Source organism: Oreochromis aureus, linkage group 7, assembly GCF_013358895.1.
Source record: "Oreochromis aureus strain Israel breed Guangdong linkage group 7, ZZ_aureus, whole genome shotgun sequence".
Classification (NCBI taxonomy): domain Eukaryota; kingdom Metazoa; phylum Chordata; class Actinopteri; order Cichliformes; family Cichlidae; genus Oreochromis; species Oreochromis aureus.
This window is the reverse complement of record NC_052948.1, coordinates 34,541,164-34,561,554: the sequence shown is the minus strand read 5'-3', so window position 1 is coordinate 34,561,554 and position 20,391 is coordinate 34,541,164. Positions and strand designations below refer to the sequence as shown.

At 38.1% G+C, this 20,391-nt stretch overlaps 1 protein-coding gene across 1 annotated transcript in view; it reads right to left on the bottom strand.

Annotated features, from left to right (window-relative positions):
* The window catches only part of cacna1bb (calcium channel, voltage-dependent, N type, alpha 1B subunit, b), a 207,017-nt gene that overhangs the window by 65,952 nt on the left and 120,674 nt on the right, over window positions 1-20,391 (bottom strand). The window contains exons 11-19 of the mRNA XM_039614707.1: window positions 18,354-18,443; window positions 15,517-15,738; window positions 15,313-15,425; window positions 15,097-15,209; window positions 13,359-13,490; window positions 2,880-2,952; window positions 2,474-2,591; window positions 1,936-2,003; window positions 1,410-1,516 (exon numbers count right to left, since the gene is read on the bottom strand). Of these exons, the coding sequence (XP_039470641.1) occupies window positions 1,410-1,516; window positions 1,936-2,003; window positions 2,474-2,591; window positions 2,880-2,952; window positions 13,359-13,490; window positions 15,097-15,209; window positions 15,313-15,425; window positions 15,517-15,738; window positions 18,354-18,443 (1,036 nt within the window). The remainder of the gene's footprint in view (window positions 1-1,409; window positions 1,517-1,935; window positions 2,004-2,473; window positions 2,592-2,879; window positions 2,953-13,358; window positions 13,491-15,096; window positions 15,210-15,312; window positions 15,426-15,516; window positions 15,739-18,353; window positions 18,444-20,391) is intronic.

Genomic DNA, 20,391 nt, shown 5'->3' with positions numbered 1-20,391 from the left:
GGAAACAATCACGCACGAACACAATGCAGAGACAATGCATTGTTGCTGTTTTAGTGAATAAGATGGGAAAATACAGTGAGACATGATAATTTATAGCTATGAATAACTGATCAGTTTGGGTTCTTTTGGTTTTCTTGTGCCACTTTGAGTTTCTTCATTTTTTTTCAGTGTTGCCCTGTCTCTGTCATCATGCTTAATATTAGTCTTCATGTCTCACCGTTTATGATTTACATTAAGCTTACTCGCTCTTTATGAGTATCTCATGTGTCTTGCTTTGGTTTTAAGTTGGGACCACATAAAAAAATGCAATCAACCCATAATTTGTTCACAACAACACAGAAACAAACGGAAGTTTTAAGCTTAAAAATGTAGCATTTAAAGACTGTGTGCGCTGTGTATTATATTCAAACATCTCCACTTTCATCTATCCAAAGGAGCATGTTCCAGGCGTCCTGTTGTTTGTTCAGATGCAGCTTTGCAAACGAGAACCATGCTGCTGTGGTTCTTAGAGAAAAGAGGCTTTCTCTTGGCAACCCTTCCAAACAAGTCACACGTTTTCAGTCTTTTTCCAAGTTTACTGTCATTAACTTTAACGTTTAATGTGCTAAGTGAGGTGTATAGAGTCTAAGATGTAGCTCTTGGACTTCTTTATGTTTCTCTGAGCATTGCATGGTCTGGCCATGGGTTGAATTTGCTAGGAAGACCAATTGTGTAATTTTTGTGACATTGTGTTAACACAAACCAGCAACCTGTTAAACTTTCAAGTCATTTGCATTTGAATTTTATTAGCAGTGCCCAACTTTATTTATACTTCTTTCACTCTTAATTCCTAACAGTGTACTTACTTTTCCAAAGACTGCAGAATCCTGTGAAAACTTTGAGTATCACATCGAGTATCTGCGCTGATTTTCAAGATTTTCTGCTAATCATTACTTACTAACTTTATTATTGACAGAGAAAAAACTGGAACACGATATCTAAAATACTACTGATATTATCATCTAAAGATGAAGAATGGAGAGCTGCATCATTTGTAAGTCATAATCAAACAACAGCTTTGATTATAAAATGCTATTTTAGCAGCAGGTAGCAACATTCAAGGGCAAAATTTAAAAAAAATATCATGAAATTTGCTAGTGGAAACTCACATGTATTACTCACTGAAGCTTCCTTAATTGCCTATAATACTAAAGAGGGTAAAGAGTAGGGTGTAATAAATAAGAAACACCACAGGGGCACTGTCTTAATGGGGGTGGATGAGAAGTTCAGAACACAGACAAATCAAACAGGGTACAAATATACACACAGACATGTCAGACTGAGAGGGAAGAACCTACGGAGAGATATCATACAGTTTTATTTCCGTGTGGGACTGAACAGAGCTGCTGTCTGGGGAAAGAGAAACTTACGCAGCGATCGAAATGTTGGCTGCTGACATCGGGCTGACTTCTTTCACTTCCAAAGCTTTCTGCAGAGCAAGCTTCTTATTGGCTGCCTCCTCCTGCTCCTCTTCATCCTTCAGCCAGTGACAACCAGGACATTAATTTGTGCTTAATAGGAATATATTACTATTGCAACAGATCTCCATAGTTTTCTGGGCAAAATCAGATTAGGCAGTCATGACCTTTGTTTAGGGAAAAAAAAAGTCAATCAGAATTTAATTGTGTCATCTGATATTGTCGAAATTTTACCCAAGACTGATATCTGTTTTCAGCCATATATAACCCGAACACAGCCATGAAAATAGGATCACATCAAACCCAGGAAAAGCTTGCTGAAAAAGCTCACTCTGCCAGGTGTCTCAGCAACACTGAAATTTGTTCAAGGAGTAAAGGATGAATCATACTTTACTGTGTTCGCGGCCAAAAATCAACATCTGGCAAGTGTGGTTTTTTTGTTTTGTTTTTTTCCCGCTGGGTTGGTTTTCCCGCCTACCTTCGTCAGCTCTTGTGCATTTGCAAGGTTATCGACGGCGATAGCCAAGAAGACATTCAGGAGGGTGTCTGAATAACAACGGCACTCAGGAGCAACAACAGTTGGACAGATTAAGTATTCATTGGCTTTTCCCACCAAACTAGTAGCAATCTGAAAAATTGATGCTGAATAGATCTGTCAGTTTACCTGACAGAGCAGGGCCTAATTTTTCACCTCAAGTTGGGATCTTGACAAGAGTACTTGAAGGCTGACAGAGTAAGAACTCACTGCTAGCTGGTAAAAAATTCTCATCTTTTATCACCTTTGTTTTTTTAGAGAAATCACTCCTATTTCAGCCTAAATTTACGAGCTTGAAAGACTTAACTTTTAACATGAGTTGGCTGTAGCATGATCCAAAGTAAAATATCCCTGTAATAACATTTCATTTACATAAGAAAATATAATGGTTTACTGTTGATAAGGTCGGTATTTACATTTTTTCTGTATTTGATGGGCACTGCTTCTGACTGCGGGTATGCTGTGATGTCAAAAAGGATACAGTTTCCAAAGAGTGTGAGGACGATGAAGTAGATGGAGGAGAACATGCCGCCGCGAACGCCTCCTTGAGACTCGATCCCGTGGTACATCACTGCGTTCCAGTCCTCGCCAGTCAGAATCTGAGGGAAACGAGAGTCAGAGCGAGGCTGGGGCTGTCGGCAGGTTGTAAAGGAGCATGCAAATCTCACAGAGCGCGGAATTAAATTACTTTACAGAGTGAGGGCTTATGAGCACAGGCTAATTGAAGGATTATCAGTGAGCTCATTAGGGCACACAGAGGTATGCAGACCCCTCATTTGCTCTAATTAAAATGACTGATAACAAACTTTATTTTTCCATAGTGTCAATATGCTCTTGTTCTCGTTTGGGAAGCATGAGTGCGCACATATGTGTAATGTTTGTTTTACCTGGAACACCGTGAGGATGGCTGCTGGGAAGGTATCAAAGTTTGTTGTTGGGGTTTCATCTTCAAAGTTAAACCTAAAAAGGATTCACAACAACATAATTACAAACTGAAAAAAAAAAAAACCCCAAAACCATTAGAGCAAATGTTAAAAATGAGGTTCCAGTCAGGTCTTAATGGGCTCTACCTGCAGTTCAGGAAAGTCACTTGGATTAATGGGATAAAAAAACAGAAAGCTGTGAGGAACGATACATGTTTCAGGACATGAGAAACATGAGAGCACAAAAAAGGACAGATTCACACTGCAGTCACAACTGGATCATTTTCTTCATTTTTGTTTCCCATCTGCAACACCCCCACCACCCCACCACACACATTTACACACACATTTGTACTTCTATACCTGTGAGGACATTCAATGATCATTTTCTGATCCCAACAATTAAAGGATAAATGCAATTTATAATAACATGGATATTGCTTTTGTTGTTTCATTTATCCATAAGACCTTGCTATTGAAACTGTCAACAAACTGACAGCAGATCAAGAGACAGACTGGATGCCATCTCTGAACTAGGGAATGTTCAAAGCCTTACAACATTTATACATTTATATATTTGTGGCTGTTTGTGGTTCTTTGGAGTGAAAGCTTTTTATTTTTTTATTTTTTTTTATCTTGTGTAAATATTCTCTGACTTTTGCTAAAAAGGTGATGATCACAATTACATTTTTATAAATTAATAAATTTAAATAGCAAGTAATACTGACACCAGGGCTCAAAGTAATAAATTACAATGATGCTCAACAACTTTATTAGTTTTTTAAGAGAAAAAAAATCTACAACTTTAATTCTGAGTGATTCTGGGGACATCTGTTAAAGTAAATTGAAAATTAACAGCTTCAGCAGACAAAAAGTGGCATGTTCAAGGTCACAGAGCTTCATTTCCAGCAGGTATCATTCCAGTCAGCTATCATTTTCAATTAAAACATGAATGCATTCATTGGCAATCCAACTCTTTTACACGTGTGCAGAAGCAACCTTCTGTAGGCTAGATTGGAATTTATTTGGCTAGTTTTATCTGTCAGCCATAGCCAAGGCATAACTTCAGACAGTGCAGCCAGTGTAGTGGATCAAGGGCCAGAAGGTAGGAGGAGGCCAGCTGAAGTAATTAAGGGAAATGAAATAACATAATAAAATAAAAAAAAATGCATTTTAATAAATGCTCTTGCTGTAGTGTGCATGGCTCTTAACAGCAGTTTTTGTTTTGAGTTCTGTAGGCTTCTAGTTCATTGTAATGATTCTCAGTAGACAAGGGTTGTATTGTTTTTATGTACTTATGTAATGGTAGAGTGTAAAATACCTTCTCCTTTTTTTTCCAACTAATTTACACTTTTACACGAGCTTTACACAAGCAAATTTTCCACAGTTTACCAAACTTACCATTAAACATGCTACATGATGCATTGTCACCATCCTTACTTATTCTTTGATCATAAAAAAACTAAACATTTAACTCCCAACCTTTTTGTAGGTAAAATCAAATGCCAGCATTTACCCTTACATATTTTGCTCTAACTGCTCTTTGAATTAATGTTCATACAAAATATACACATCTTCCAAAAATGTCTAAAACTCACACGTCCTCACAAAGACAGAAGCACAATACACTGATGGGAGTAGGTTTTTCGGATTTCTTTAAAGATCCAGGGAGAGCTTAGTCTTCTTACATCAAGTGGTGGGGGGGTGTTTTGTATTGATAAAGGCTTGTAGAGAAGGATGGGAGGAGGGACATGCAACAGAAGGACATAATGGTCACCAGGTAACCAAAGGTCACGGCTATTAAGTCCAAAACACACTGCTACATTTGCTGTATTCACAAGCAAATCAACCAATTCACATGCCATGTTAACCATCAAAAAAGTTAAGCAGATAAAGTAAAATGTGAAGTAAACATTTTTCTTCCTTTGACACAATTCTTCACCAAAGAGCTGATTTCAGTTCTTTTGTTAAAACACTTAAAACACCACAGAAGAAGTGCTAAATGACAAGAGGTAGCCTGGTTGTGTCCATGCTTCATCACCTCAAAATTAAAGTAACTTGTATGAAGCACATAAAGTAGTACACATGGCCATCTTGGCATGCATCAGAAAGTGCCAGTCTGTTTTGGGCTCAAGAAAAGAGAAAACCTGAATGGAAAACTGAACATGCGGAAAAGGCACCAACAGAAATCACCAAAGAATATAAGATAAAGTTCAGAATGGGAGAAGTTCCAGTATTTACAGCTTCACTAACAGCATATTTGTTGTGTACAGCCTCTGTCTTCTTGCCACACAACCTTTAAAGCTATTCTCTGCTGCAAGTATGTTAGTATTAAGATAAACACAAGACTCCAATATGTATGTCTGATATAAGGGATCCAAAGTGGATTCAGTTCTCTTTACTGGATTTCTACGACACTGAAGCAATTTAGAAACTACATAATGGACATTAATAAGAGGCTCTAGCTTAATGACATACTTTAATCAGACATGCACAGTTTCAACAACAATACTCTAAATCTTTGCAAAAAGCCCCCACATGACCCAACAAACCTGCCAAAACCTGAATCCGCAGTCTTGAAACTAAAGAAGACAATGAGAGAGTGACACAGAAATGCATAAGGATGGGTCGGTCATTCAACTGAAAATAACCTGCATTCCTACTATTCATCATTTGAACTTCATTCAGTTAATGATGAAAATAAAAAGGCAGGTATAAGAAATGTTTGAGGTTGGATAAAAGAAAAAATAAACTATTTCAATTCATGGCAAAATAATGGGAAATATGTATTGTTTTTAAATGTATGTTATTTTAAAAATTAGCACTTGTGATTGTTTTTAATATGAGAAAACAAATAATTATTTACCAGTTTCAAATTCTTCTTAGTTTATATATTTACCTTTCCTCTTAAAAGCAAAGAAAGAAATTAGTTTAAGATGGATTTGGTCAACTGGTTTCACATTTATCTTCTGGTTTATTAAATTCTGTTGTGGCCAGATCACATGTCACATGCCAATGCACTGCAATCGAACTGAGTCAGGCTGCATGTAGCGGGGTGTGGTTCGTGGCTCAGCTGCAGGCTAGGGGTGGAGCAGTGAGTTCAGGGTGTGGTGTCAAGGGATGGCTGACCCACACAGCTGACCTCCATCTCACTAACTATGCCTTCCCAATTTCAGTAGCTGCCGGGGCTGGAGGAGCGGCGTGTGCTGAGCTGGAACTGAGCTGAGCAGTGTGAAAGCTGCATAACTCAGAGTGACATTAAACATTGCAAGTAAATATTCAACTGTCGACGATGCGTGTGTCCGGTCCTTGTGTCACACTGCAAAATGGGCACAACACATCAGATACTCAACTGGTTGTATTTTGGATGTTTGTCATTTTGCTATTAAAATTTCTGTCCTGCAGCACCTGACTCAGTATTTGTGGAGGGTTCAAAGTTCTGGCTGGACTGAATGTATGTAATTATGTGAATGTATATGTATGTAGATGGCAACAGAGTTCAATGAATAGCAACAGATTTATGAATTATCACTATACCCATTGTAAGCAAACCCAACTTCTTTTCCTACCCATACTTTGAGTGATTTCTACTCCACCTTTAATGCTTTTCAGTTGTGACTGATTATGAACAATGAAGAAAGCAAGCAATGTGCATGGTATTCCACATATCCATGCTTATGTTAGAACTACACCACACTGTGGGTAGCTGTTGATACTTACAAATTAAATGTGCATTATTTAAGTGGTATATTTAAAGTTTTGAGAAATATTAGTAAATTGGTCAATACATTTGAACGTCTAAACTAAACTGTGAGAGACTGTGTAAAGCTGTGTACAGCCAACATTATTTTAACATTTAAATCCTACATATAACAGGGTTATATCATTTATAAACGACTGATTGCCAGCATAGATTTTGCTTTAAGTGACTGAATATCAATGACTTTCTATGTCTCTTATCATTACTCTGCTGCTAGCTGCTTCCTGTGTAGAAAGCCCTTAACCGGGATACCTTTAGTTCTAGGCATCCTGGATTTCAGTTAAAATGCTTCTTACTAAATTTTGTTTTTGTTTCTTTGAATGGATCTCCAGTTTTTTAATAATAAATAAAATACTTTTTGTGTATAATTTATTGTTTCATTTATATAGAACATTTAAAATCAAAGTGCTTTACAATAGAAAATAACATAAAGTAAACAATAAAAAATAGTAATCAGAACAAAATTGCAGGTGAGTTTTAAAGCAAAATATACAGAGCTGAAAAATTCTTTATAAATTTACAATCAAATATAAGTAAATATTCTTTCCATCTTGAATGTCTCCCGACATCAAGGTGTAATAAAAAATTTCTGAAAAAATAGAATTCAGAAGACAGCATAATCCCGACAAAGTTTACATGCGATAGTCAAGCAAGATGCATATTAAAGTTCAGGAATTATATAGCAAGCTCCCATTGAATGCTTCCAATAGGCATTCTACAAGTATTCACCTAAAATTACTTTATATGGGTTCAAATACTGTAAATTTGAGTTGAAATGCAATTGTTTTTGCAATTTTGTATAAAAATTAAATGTTTTAACAGCCATATAATCCCAAGCATGTGATATGTCATGCAAAAACCAGAGTGGAACATGTGGGGGAAAAATGTTTTTGGAAGTCAAACCCACATGTAGAAGAGAGGCAAAAGGAAAAGGAACAGACTTTAAGATGAGGAGAGGATGTGGAGCGCCGACAGTGACCAAAGAGACTGTCGGTGCAAAAGAGCAGACCCAGCTGTAGGCACGTGTGTGTGTGTGTGTGTGTGTGTGTGTGTGTGTGTGTGTGTGTGTGTGTGTGTACTGTATGCATGTATACTTGGTTCTGACCAGTCATGGATAATTTAAGGTCAATATAAATACTCATATTTAGTAAAATTATTTTTTTTTTAAATATTTAAAAAAAAAATTCCTACAAAATCTGACCTGTTGTGGTGTTACTTCAAATTACTTTATCTATTTTTTTAATAATGGAACCATCAACTCTAAGGTACCTCAAACTGATCTCAAATTTCGATCAAGGTTATTTTTATAATATAAAAAAAATTATCATATAAATTATAATTATATATATATATATGCTTCAGCTACATAACTTTACCTTGGGGTACATAACTTTACACTATTTGTGTTAGGATGATTTTAAATTGGAATAAAAAGTGACAAATCATTACCCTAAATTTGGGGGAAATGATTTGTCTTTAATTCATCCCGTCTGCTTTCTTCACCAATTTCTCCATTTCACATCATATCAGTATTCCCTCTTTTTATTCTTTTCATTCCCTGTTTTATACCCACACACTCTCTCTCTCTCCATCCCACACTTCTGTCTTTTTTTCCCCTCGTTCACCGGGGATTAGTGGAATCTGAGAATGGATGCTGCATTTTGCTGCTGCCCCTTTGTGTGCAGACTTCTGTTTACTCTGATAATAGGGATTGGAAGCGCACTGTTTGGCTTCCATGTGTCGTCCATGGAGACTTCATTAAATCAGAGTCATAGAAGGCCAAACTCCCCACAAGCTCATGCCCTCACTCTCCTACATCATACATCATTTACAACAGCAACAACAACAGCTGGTTTTTATTGTATAAATAATGGCAATGGATATTGTTAACACATGACTATTTAAAATATGCAGCTAAAATATTTTCATATTATAGGTTTTTAGATTTTTGAATAATTTTTGTCATCAAAAAGTACCCAAGATTTAGTATTTATTCATTTTTATCTGATTTCAGTTTTTTCATAAAATAAGTGGTGATTCCTGCTATTAGATAAGAAACAGTGTCAATGTGTTAACTTTAAGTTATAAAAAAACTGGAATGTCCACTTAAAGCTCTAAACTGAAGTCAGCCCCCATAGACGCCTTGTTAATAATAATGTTTACTGTACAGCCTGGCACAAAAAAACAAACAAACAGACTCTTCGACTGCACAGATGTTGATTTTTTTTTAACACTACAAAGGGTTAAAGTTAGAGATGTGGCAGCTTTGACTGATGAGTGAATGCTGACACAGCAGTTGGAAACAGGGCGTCTACTAAGCCTAACCGCTGAAAGCTTGAGTCACTGAACTGAAATTTCTCCATTATGTTTTTGGTGTTTTTAATGCAGTTCTCTGATAAATAAAATGGCTTTCAGTGTGGCCCAACCAAAAGCTTCTACTTCAGTTACAGTGAGTGAAATTCAATGTTACTCGGAATTAATTAGCTTATATAAGTGACCTATGCCACAGGTGCTGAGAATGTACCTTTCTAGCCAAGCTTTCCAACAGAAGATAAGTTATTACTAAAACCCAGTTGCATTCTGCCAGGACAATTCAAATCTAAAAATAGACATCGATTGAAATGAAGCAAAGAAAAGCAATTTATCTCTATTTATCTCGGACAGTGCTGTCATAAAGCTGTTTGCATCCACCCTTTAGATCACTGCCATCTTGTGACCACGGTTGTCTATTGTTGCTCAAAGCTCTGCTTATTTTGTACTCATAGGAAACTGTAGCTGTCACTGTTTAACATCTCTCTTTTTTTGTGATTTGCGCATGCACGTTGTGGATAAACTGTAAATCTTTCACAGTAAACTGATGGGGAATAGCACGCGAGGCAAAGCAAGCTACCGCTGGAACTGTTTTCACTGCTCTGAGGAACACAGCTAGCATTAGCTAGTAAAGACGTTTCAATGGTGTGGCACCATAACACATGAATTTCCTCTTGCTAACCACCTTGGTCAATGTGCGACTTGCCTCTACAGGCAAGATGAACAGGTGCAGGCTCAGCCAGCACTTTCAGATTAGCATCTACACAACATGCTAATGCTGAAGTGTCATAAGACTTGACAAACAAATCATTCGTGTTGGGAACATTTATTTTAAAAATGCATTTCAGATCACAGTCAGATGGATTTTTTTCTTTGTTCACTCTGGCTTTTGAAGAAGTTCTGAAACACTGTAGAAAATGATGGGATGAATTTCAATTCGCATTACATCTTTGCAGCATTATAAATTCCTGGATGGACTGACTGACCACGAGTGATTATTTTCATTGCAGATTAATCTTTTAAATTTTTTGATGAAATGCCAAGTCTTTTAAAATGTTCCAAAAACTCATTAACTGGAATGTCAAACAGGTTGGGAGTAAACAATTGTCCTTTGATGTATCTGTTTTGAAAGGCTGTACAATTACCAATCCTGGACACTTAAAAGGGCCTGAGCAGAAAATTTAAAAATGCCATCTCTCCTGTGCCCACAAAAAGTCAGAGCTAATCAACAAAAGAAGGTCTGTACCTCTAAAACTGAAAGCTACAAAGCAGCCAACAGAAAACAAAAAATTAATGCATTACAATAAATCCTGCACTTTTGAGCTTATCACTTTTGCAAAACAGTCAACGATGTCCTGTGAGTCTCAGCAGGAGGATGAACACAGTCCTCTACCTCAAGCTGTTTATCTTTCAGTTCTCAGAATTTTTACCGTTCTGAGAGCAAGTACATAATCTCTGAGCCAAAAATAAAGCCTGGGTATAACAAAGCACTTCTGCTGCCTTTTAAAAGGCCATTCAGTCTTCTACTTAGGTTTGAAAACTTTTTATTTAAAACGAAGCTCTGTCTGAGGAACAGTTGGGCTTTCTTTAGATTTTACCTGACCCGACTGAACCACTTCTATGTTTAGACTCATGAACACAAAAAAAATATTTAACATCCTGGGCACATTTTTAAAGGTAACAATGTTCAAATAAGGGAATTAACAATAGCATGGTTGTTATGGTGGGCAGAGAACACTGTGCTCAGCCTGGTGTGCTCAGCTGGCTACAAGCACCATGTGGATGTCAGACTCATCTCACACTTGTCCATCACCAGAGACTGATGTGATGTTAATGATGCTGCAGACTGATGTAAGGCTTGATGCCATGGCAACAGCCTCCTGCTTCAAAGAAATTCAGTTGTGGTTTTTATGAAGGCCGTCTGTGCATTTCAGTTGAGTGTATTTATGACCTGCCAGAGCGGAGAAGAATACAATGGAGAACAGATTCTTGAACCATCTGAGGTCAATGCTTTAAATAAACGTGCATTTATAACATTTATAACATCATGCATGACTCATCACTCTGACAACCTGACATAAAATCCAACCTATTAAACACTACAGCTTATAAACTCATCTATTTGTTTTAATTTTTGTTTAAGTTAGGTATGCCTGACCAGGAGGAAGATAAATCCATCCATGTTTTTTTAACTGCTTAGCAAAGCAGTGTTTTTGTGGTGACTGAAGTCACCCCAGCTGACTTTGCTAAAAGGCAGGGACATCAGAGAGACAAACAGCTCATCCACGCTCGAATTTACAACAATCAGTCTTTGAGAACACACCAACTCCAAATAAAAAGGTCACCTAGCACATTAGGCTTTTCCTTTTTCTTGTGAGGCAACAGTACTAACCACTGACACTGGTAAATACATCTAGAAGCCTGTTTTTGATGAAAAACTTGTTGTTTTATCACATAATGTGCCACTACTTGGTTAAAATATCATTTTAAATGGGTTTTGGTTGTTCAGTTTAAACTTTCTTGGAGGAAGAACATTACAAAGCAAATGAGTGCAGTTTTTCCAAAATAAAAAGAATGGTTAAGAAATACTATTCCATGTGTTGCTTACTATGTTTTTCAAACGGTGGACACAGAAATACCAACACCTTTTTTTGTCTCCCAAATGACATCGCTGTGTGTAATTTTTTCTGATTGTTTTTCACCACTACCGTTTGAATCCGTGTCTGCAATCAAATATAATCCCTGCCTCAGCTACCCTGGTTTTCCAGTCTGTGCTTATTCCCACTTGGGAAGCACGGTGCTTCCTTGTGCTTTGGATAACTTCACTGAGATTAATTGTTCTACTTGATTGTTTTTTTCTGCCAGCCTCCTGCTAGCCAGCTGACCCCTCTCTGTGTGGTGTTTGCATGTTCTCCCCATGCTTCCATGGGTTCTCTCTTCGGGTGCTCTGGCATTCTCCCACAGTGCAACACATGCACGATAGGCTCCAGGTCCCTGCTACCATTAATTGAATAAGCAGGTAAACATGGATGGATGGTTGTACGGTTGGTTGATTAAACATTCTAGACTTTAAAATGTGAAATTTTTTATTCTTTATATTATATAAATTCATGTACAATGTCAGTTTCTGGGTCATAGGGTATTCCAAACTAGGTAGGATATTATTAATCCCAGTGACAGGTCTCTGACTTTAGGTAACAGAGATTTCAATTAAGTTTGGCATTCTCAAAAAAGTGGAGAAAAGACACTCTTTTGAGCAACATAGAGACAAGATGGAGATGGAGAGACAGCAACCAGACACAACTGACTACACAGAGGAGATGCTGGGGAGTGCACACAGAGGCTAAAACAAGTGACTAGACACAGCAGCTGGGGATAAAACAGACACGGAGACACGACAGAGTGGAGGGACAGAACAAAGCCCAAACAGGGACATGACTGAGCTGAGAGAGCAAGAGACAGAGACAAGACCGGTGAAACGGGCAAATAAACATGGAGATAAGACTGGAGACACCAAAAACCAACACAGGAAGCTAGACACAAGAGAACGAGGGAAACACTGAGGGAGGAATTAGTCTCACTAAACACTTAAAGCATGAGGTAAATGAAACCAAGAATCAACTCAGATTATTCAAACACTATAACGTCCAAAAACTACAATGCAGGGCCATGACCTATAGAGATTTACACTTGGTGAAACCTTGGCAGTTGCAATGATCCACACTTGTGACGGCTCACATGATGATCAATAGGGGATCAGTGACCCTCAGGAATACTTCCAAAGGGCCCCCTACATTGGGTTAAACACCTGGGTCACACAGCTGTTTTAGAACTGAGGAAGCCTTTTGGACGAGATGTGAAATATCTTCACAAGCCAAGAGACATCCAGTTACCTTCTTTTTAAGCACTCAACAGGATTTAATAATAATTTTAGTACTGTAGATTTAAAAAGGCAAACCATCTGACCAGAGCAGTATTTGTGTGATGTGAGATGATATGTGAGGAGAGAGAAAGTAAAATGTTTGTGTATGAGTTGAGTCAGACGGGGCCGGATGCCAGGCCTTTGATTAACTGCAGCCAGCCCAGAATCATGAGGTGTTCCCGTTGTTAGAAGACATGGAGCTCCTGCTGAGAGTGATATCAAAGGGCTGCAGTCACTACTGCTGATCTGCCAGCTACCCGCTGTGTCAACATGTCTGTCACCACTGCCACGCTGGGCCAGGGATCATACACAAGAAGGAGGGTCAGGTGGGGAAATGAGTAGAGAAGTAGAAGAGGAGAGGATTTGTGTTTGTGTTGGTGCTCGTGTGATGAATTATAAATGGTTGGAAAGAGGAGGAAAAAGAGCAGATCAGGTTGGACAAATCACTTACTGTCCTCCGAAGAGCTGCATCCCCAGCAAGGCAAAGACCACAATGAAGAGGAAAAGGAGGAAGAGCAAGCTGATGATGGACTTCATGGAGTTCAGGAGGGAAACAACAAGGTTCCTTAAAGAGTTCCAGTATCTGACATGAAAGAGCAAACAAAAAGAAGAAATTATTGTTGTACATACTGGAGCACACACAAAAAAAACAAAAAAACAAAACAGGAAGACTCAGACAGACATAAGAAGTAATATGACAAATCTTGCAAATACACATATCAGGAACAACCAAAGCAGAGGAGGGCAGAGTGGAACAAATAGCAATAAGAAGTGTAGGTGGCATAAAACAAATCAGTGTGTCAGGGTGTACAGCTGCTAGTCTTACTGAATGAGAAGATTAAGGCTAATCTAATGACATGAAAGGTATAAACTATGACATGATTGTCAGTACAGGAAGCAAGGCAGAAAAGAATAGAGGAACACAGCTTCAATATTTAGGACCTTCTGGTAAGAAACTATTTTATAGATGTATTGTTAAGTTTATTATCAGGTCTAGTCAAGTGACAACATGGAGTCCAAGTGTTACGTTGCAGGTGTGTATTAGCACAATGCCACAATATTAGCAGGAGTGGACATCCCAATAAATTAACCCAAGGTCAGACTGTGCAATGCCCAAACCGAAGAGCTCATACAACAGGACAGTTATGTCAAGCACAGCAATAAATATACAACAGAATGTCAGAAAAAAAATACTGTGGGATGACCTTAAGAGTGCAATAAGAACCATATAAATAAATGCAGTACAATTTTCAGCTAGATTCAGGTTTTACTCAGTAAAGTAGTGCTTTCAGTTTTATGATACATTGAAAGGTTTTCCTGTATTGCTTCCTGAAGACACACATTTTAAATGTTCAGATTATAAGTCAAGGCAAAGTGATAAAAAACATACTCCTTAAAAGATTTCTCACTCTAACGTTATGTATATTTCACAGTTATGCACTGTATACTGTTTTTGTGTTCCACTTTGTCTGATTTATGACACCAAGAAGGAGCCATTTTTCATTTAAACTGCAGCACACAATGAACAGAATAATATTGGGAGGGTTGCAAAGTTCAAACAAAGAAAACATTTCTGCATTGAAGGCATGTTGTCAGGGCTCTGTGTGCGGGCAGGCGGCGCCAAATGGACCCAAATGCAGACTCGTCGAGACAAAATAGCAACTCAAAAACCACAGCTTTATTGCCAGCAAAGAACAAACACAAACTGAACAATGAAAGCTGAGACCGGAAACACAAAGGCAAATCTGAGGGTACCACGCGACGTTGAACACTGGAGGACACACACTATAAATACACATGAGGGAACAAGGAACAGGTGGGAACACAGCTGGGAGAAATTCGACCTAACGAGACAGAGAAAACGAAACTAGAAACACTGATATAAGACATAAACCTTCAAAATAAAACAGGGAACAATTCACAAAGACGCAGATTTGACACTGAACTAAACCTATACTAAACACGAGGGCACAAGAACAAAACCTAAGAACTAAACCCTTAACCAGGATAAACTGAAACATAGATTTATAATAATGATCAACAAAGCACAACAAGGGAATCAGAATATAACCCGTTAATACAAAATCAAACCAAAACATAAGAACTCAAAATGCTGGGTCAAAATCACCCAGAACCGTGACAAATGTATGGTTATATTATATGCTTGTAGTTTCACACAGTGAACTTACTTGGTGACTTTGAAAATCCTAAGCAGTCTCAGAGCTCTCAGCACACTGATACCAAACGATGCTCCTGGTTTAATCATGTCCCAGATCACCTCAAAAATGCTGCCAACAATCACCTGAAGACAAAAGGAGAAGGTAAAGTTAGTACCTGATGTGTGTGGCTCTGATTTTAGGACACCATTAAACCAAACAGAAGCTTGGATTACAGCCTACACTTACCCCAAAATCAAAGCAGTTAAAGGAGGAGTGGAAATAATTCCTTACTCCAAGGCCGTACATCTTCAAAGTCATCTCAGTCAGAAACAAACCCAGAAACACAAACTCTGCAGTGTCTGATGGACAGAGCAACAAAACAGAGAGAAAGTAGTCATACAGGCAGTGAATAAGTGAGCATGTAGGAGTGCATTTTATTCTGAGACTTACAGAGAGCTCTTGTAAGCCACTCGGGTTGGTCATAGTGGACTATGGCCACGCAGAGTGTGTTGAGGCCAACCACACACAGGACGATCCAGTAGAAACTCTGAGCCTTCACCATGCGGCGGATGAAGAAGCGGATCCTCTTCTCTTTACGCCGGAAGTAAGATGAGCTGTCCATCTTACCGCTGCTTTTCACACTGGCCCGACCAAACGGTGAGCCAGGAGGAGCTGAAAACGATGACGAAGAGGTGAGAAAGGAAATGTGTGAGTGTGCAGCGGCTAATTATTTCTCAGATTCACAGTTTTCACAATGAATCACTGTTTGTTTCCTTTGCTTTTTTTCCCCTGGTGATCTTAAAATTAGCTTTTACACTCAGATGGCTGTAATGCTTACAAGGCTTTCGTTTAGCAATCATAGAGAAAATAATAATCCACCTACTTACTCTTTTAGACATAAATTAAATCTTTTTATTGTAAGGTAAATCTGTATAAACACTTAAGCCAGCTGTAGTTTTACAGGAACTGTGTGATGGATATGGGTATGTGTTTGGCACACTGGTTTCCTGCCTTCCATTCATAAAATACTCACATTCTGTGACTCATATAAACTAAGCTGGTGTGGTTTGAGTTATAATTTTTTTTACAGTAATGTTTTCTAATAAGAGCTTGCATGCATCACATCCTGCCCTTTCAGCTGTGGTGTAATTAAATATTCAGGCTTCTGTGTATTGGGATTTTTTGCTTCGAAGAAATAAACAGTTTACTTCTGTCGGGTTAAGAAAGCTGCACTCAGAATTTCAACTAAAACAAACACAACAGACTTTATGAACCCAGTGTTAAAGACACTGTTAATTCTCTGTAAATAACCTCTCTCCTCTATACATGAGCAGCTCATGCAGGTTAGACAGAGCAGTAGGAAGGCTTTGATGCAACTGTAGTGTTTTTTTCTTTTAAATTTTAGGTCTGTACTCATGGAGTATATGAGTATTTTTTTTTTTTTTTTTTGCTCCAGTCAGGTCACTAAAGTACTCCACTGCTTCTCCTTTACCACAATGTACCCACTGAGACCCATAAATACAGATAAGGTAACATACTAATTTTATGCCCCTAAAGCGAATGTCACTGGTCTTAGGGTGTTTGAGGTTCAGATCACTTTATTTGGACCTACAGAGAGATACTCTGCACAGCATGTGTGGATTGTTTACCACAGGCCTGAATGTTGTACCTACAATCTGCTGGAGCTACTCTTCCAGTTTTCCAGTTTGGGGTTTACATAATGCTACTAATATCCCCTAATGCTCCTATTATCGCAGGAACCACTTTGGATTTCACTTTCCATGTCTGCTGCATCTTCAGCTCCTGCTGCTGCTCAGTTTTCGCATGCATAGTTGTAAGGGCGTTCTTTATAACAGCAGATAAGGGGTTAAAATTGCAGTTGGAACACCCCCCTAGAAAAAATCTCCCAGACATAAACCACCAATATTATGCATAAGCCCTCCTCTGAATACGAGTCAGATACATCTATCTTCACAAGGAAGAAACTGAAAGTCACTAGGAAAAAGGTGCAAGTATTGAAGGGAAACTGAGCCAGCTGTAACTGTCTGGTGCACAGGGACACTCGCTCGAGGTGTAATTCTTCCTTTTGACCACTTCATGGAGAGTGAGACTTTTTGCACATGACACCAATAGAAAGGACAAAACTGATTCAGTGAATGCACAATAAAATAATACTTTTGTGGTTTGGTCAATGTAGAAATAGAGCGATTTTAGAGCAACATGGGGTAGGGCTCTCAGTTCTGTTTGTATTAATCTTGTTTTAACGTTCTATTTTCATGCTATATCCATTTTTAAGATGCACTGCTGGTTTTATATTATCCTAATCGTCAGTGTGTCTTTTTAAGTTTTTAGTTACTGGTATTAATAAGTTACTGGTAAGTTACTGCTCTTTTGGGGGCAACTATTGAGCTAAGCTCACAAAAATTTTAAAAAGTAGGTTTTTTTAACTGTTATACTAGGTAGACAAATGTGCTCTGAACAGATTTAACACACTTTTAAATCTGCTCCCAAGCAATGAAATCGTTCATGGCCAAGATTGTAAACTGATTAAATTAAAAAAAAATCTCCCCATGGGACAGAAATCAAAGCATTAAATCACCTAAACACTCCTTGAAATTTACCTGCAGCTGCTCATTAAAACTGTGCACACCTACTACTTCTGTGCTGTGCAGCGGAACTGCAGGCATTATGAGTGAAACCAGTGAGATGAGACATGGAATATATATGACATCTATTCCCTCAGCAATTTTTTTTTTCAAAAGAAACAAACAAACAAAAAAACAGTCATTAGCTCAGATAACGGGGAAAAAAATGAAGGCAGCTAAATGGTTTCATTTATCCCGTTAATGCTTGTTTCCAACCCACAGACAAGCAATTACATGTTGTCTTTGTTGGGAAGCATGAAGTCCATTAATATTAAAAAGTATAATTTGAATATGCTGCAGGTGATTCTCCTGCTATTTTAACAGTCTAATTAGAAAAGTTAATTATACTCCTTTTCCCTCAAGGTGATCCACAGCCGGGAGAAACTTTAGACATTCGGTCTCTGAATCAGAGAGCCGCTAGAACAATATACATTATTAAGATCTTTGGCCTCGTGTTTAAATGTTGCAGAGACAGGGCATCCTGATCTGATAAAGGGAGGTGACAGAGTCAGAGAACGTGTTCACTCTAGAAGATGAGCCTTTATGGGGGGTTTATTGTAAAGGTCGTGTTTGTGAATAGACAGCATGTAAAGGTCAGGGGTATCCTGCTGGTGGACGTGGGTAAAAAAAAAAAAGATTTACCAACAGAGGAGATGTCTGCAAAAGGATCCTCCCCCTCCTCAGCGCTGATCAGGTCGTTTTTACCCTTCTTCACTTTGCCTCGCTTCAGGACTGTAAAGAGAACAGCACAGATGTAAAAGGACAATAATATATATAAGGATACAGTAGGAACTGTTCTGCTTCATCTGCATTATTTAATGCAGATCTGTGAAAGTGAAGTTAATTATGCCAAGAAATGCTAGCATTTTCTTTTTTCAATGGATCAACTGTGTGCGTGTGGTGAAGATGGGTGAGCTAATTGGGAGCTATGAATAGCAGGCATCAATCACGTTTTTCATTTGGAGATTTTCTGCCTTGCTGCTTGAAGTCGGCCTTGGAATGAAAAACCGCCAGCATGACATGAATGTGAGGGTCATGTGACCACTTCAGTGCCGCTGGAGTGGTGGGCTCGTTCATTAAATCCAAACGCCTGCATATCTGCTCGGGAAAGCAGCTGAGAGGCAGGAAGCAGGCTGAGAAAATAAATACGGCTTTGAGACCACTCCAAGTCTAATTCTTCATCATCAAATCTCTTTCTGTAACTGAATCCCAGAAACCTTTGTTCCCTCTTCAGAGAGGGAAAAAAGCAGCTATGAAAATATCAACCTGTTAACAGTAAAAACTCGGTTTTTGAAGAAATGCCTGTACCTGCACTAAGATAACATATGTTTTGGTTGGCGGGTTTGCTTTGTTTGTAAGCATTTTATAATGATTCATCTATAGGAGCTCAAAAAACAGCCAAACTGATTTGAAAACAAGGAGATATCTGCACGAATTATTAAATTAAAGAAACCCCATATTTGTGAGAAAAGCAACAGATGTTATATTTTTTTTTTTTTTCAAATTTCTGTTCTTTGAAAGTAATTGAAAGCAGCTGCCGCACATCTTTTATCTATAAATGAAATATCCAGCCTGTAGAGTACGTTATAAAAAGGCTAATTTCCTCAATTTCTTATCATTAAAAGACTTAGTAAATCATTTCAGAATAAAGAGTTTTATAATCGTCTTTTTCCCAGACGGGCAGCTATGATTGACACTCTGCTCCGCTGCTCATACCTGTCATTCATCTGACGGATGCCAAATACATATTTTCTGCTCCAACAACATCAGAGTGGTTTTTCTAAAGCTGTGCCTCATACGTTTTAATCCTCCATTTGTAACTGATTGAGGGAAATAACGCTGCTGACTACTGTCATTTTGCTGGAATCATTAGCATGTATGTGTATTAAATGTGTGTGTATCAGTTTACCGTCAAATAACACTGTGCATATATGTATGTGTGTTGGTTCAATAAGTTTCCTTCAGACTATCGCTGTTAATCCCACTAATTAACCCCTGCATTCACATCAGGCCTAATGCAATGACATCATGAGGAAGAGCGAGAGAGAAAGACAGAGACAAAGAACAGTGAAGATGAGAAGGCAGAGTGGAAACCATGATTAGCAATCAAATGTCTGGCTAATCATTAATGCTGATTTATGTTGCAGTCATGACCAGCAGGCTGCACTGTACTGACACCATGTTTTACAGATGTTCACTAGGACTTCATGTAACACTCCACGCTATACTTTATATTTTATTTTAATGTTAAATGTAATAAGAGTAATCATTTGAGTAAAAACCACTATTTAGCACATATACAGTTAAGATTATAGGTTTACATAGTACACTCACCATGGGCATGAATGTCACAGTAATTTTGGGCTTAAATGATTTCTTTTAACTGCTGGGTGCACAAGTTTTAATTTATTTTGGATTTTCTCTAATTCCCATAGAGTTAAAAGTATACATACAGGCTCAAATGCACACCTCCGCTTATATTTGGTTAAATGTCCCTTAGCAAGTTGCACCTCAGTCAGATGTCTCTACCATCAACCAGCTTCTGGTTTAATTCTGGCTGGATATTTGACCACCTCTTTCCTGCTTTTAAGAATACAGTCCTCAAATTTTCAGTATGTTTGAGGTCAAGGCGTTTATGCATTACAGTTATTTGGTGAAGCAATTCATTTGGCATTAGCAA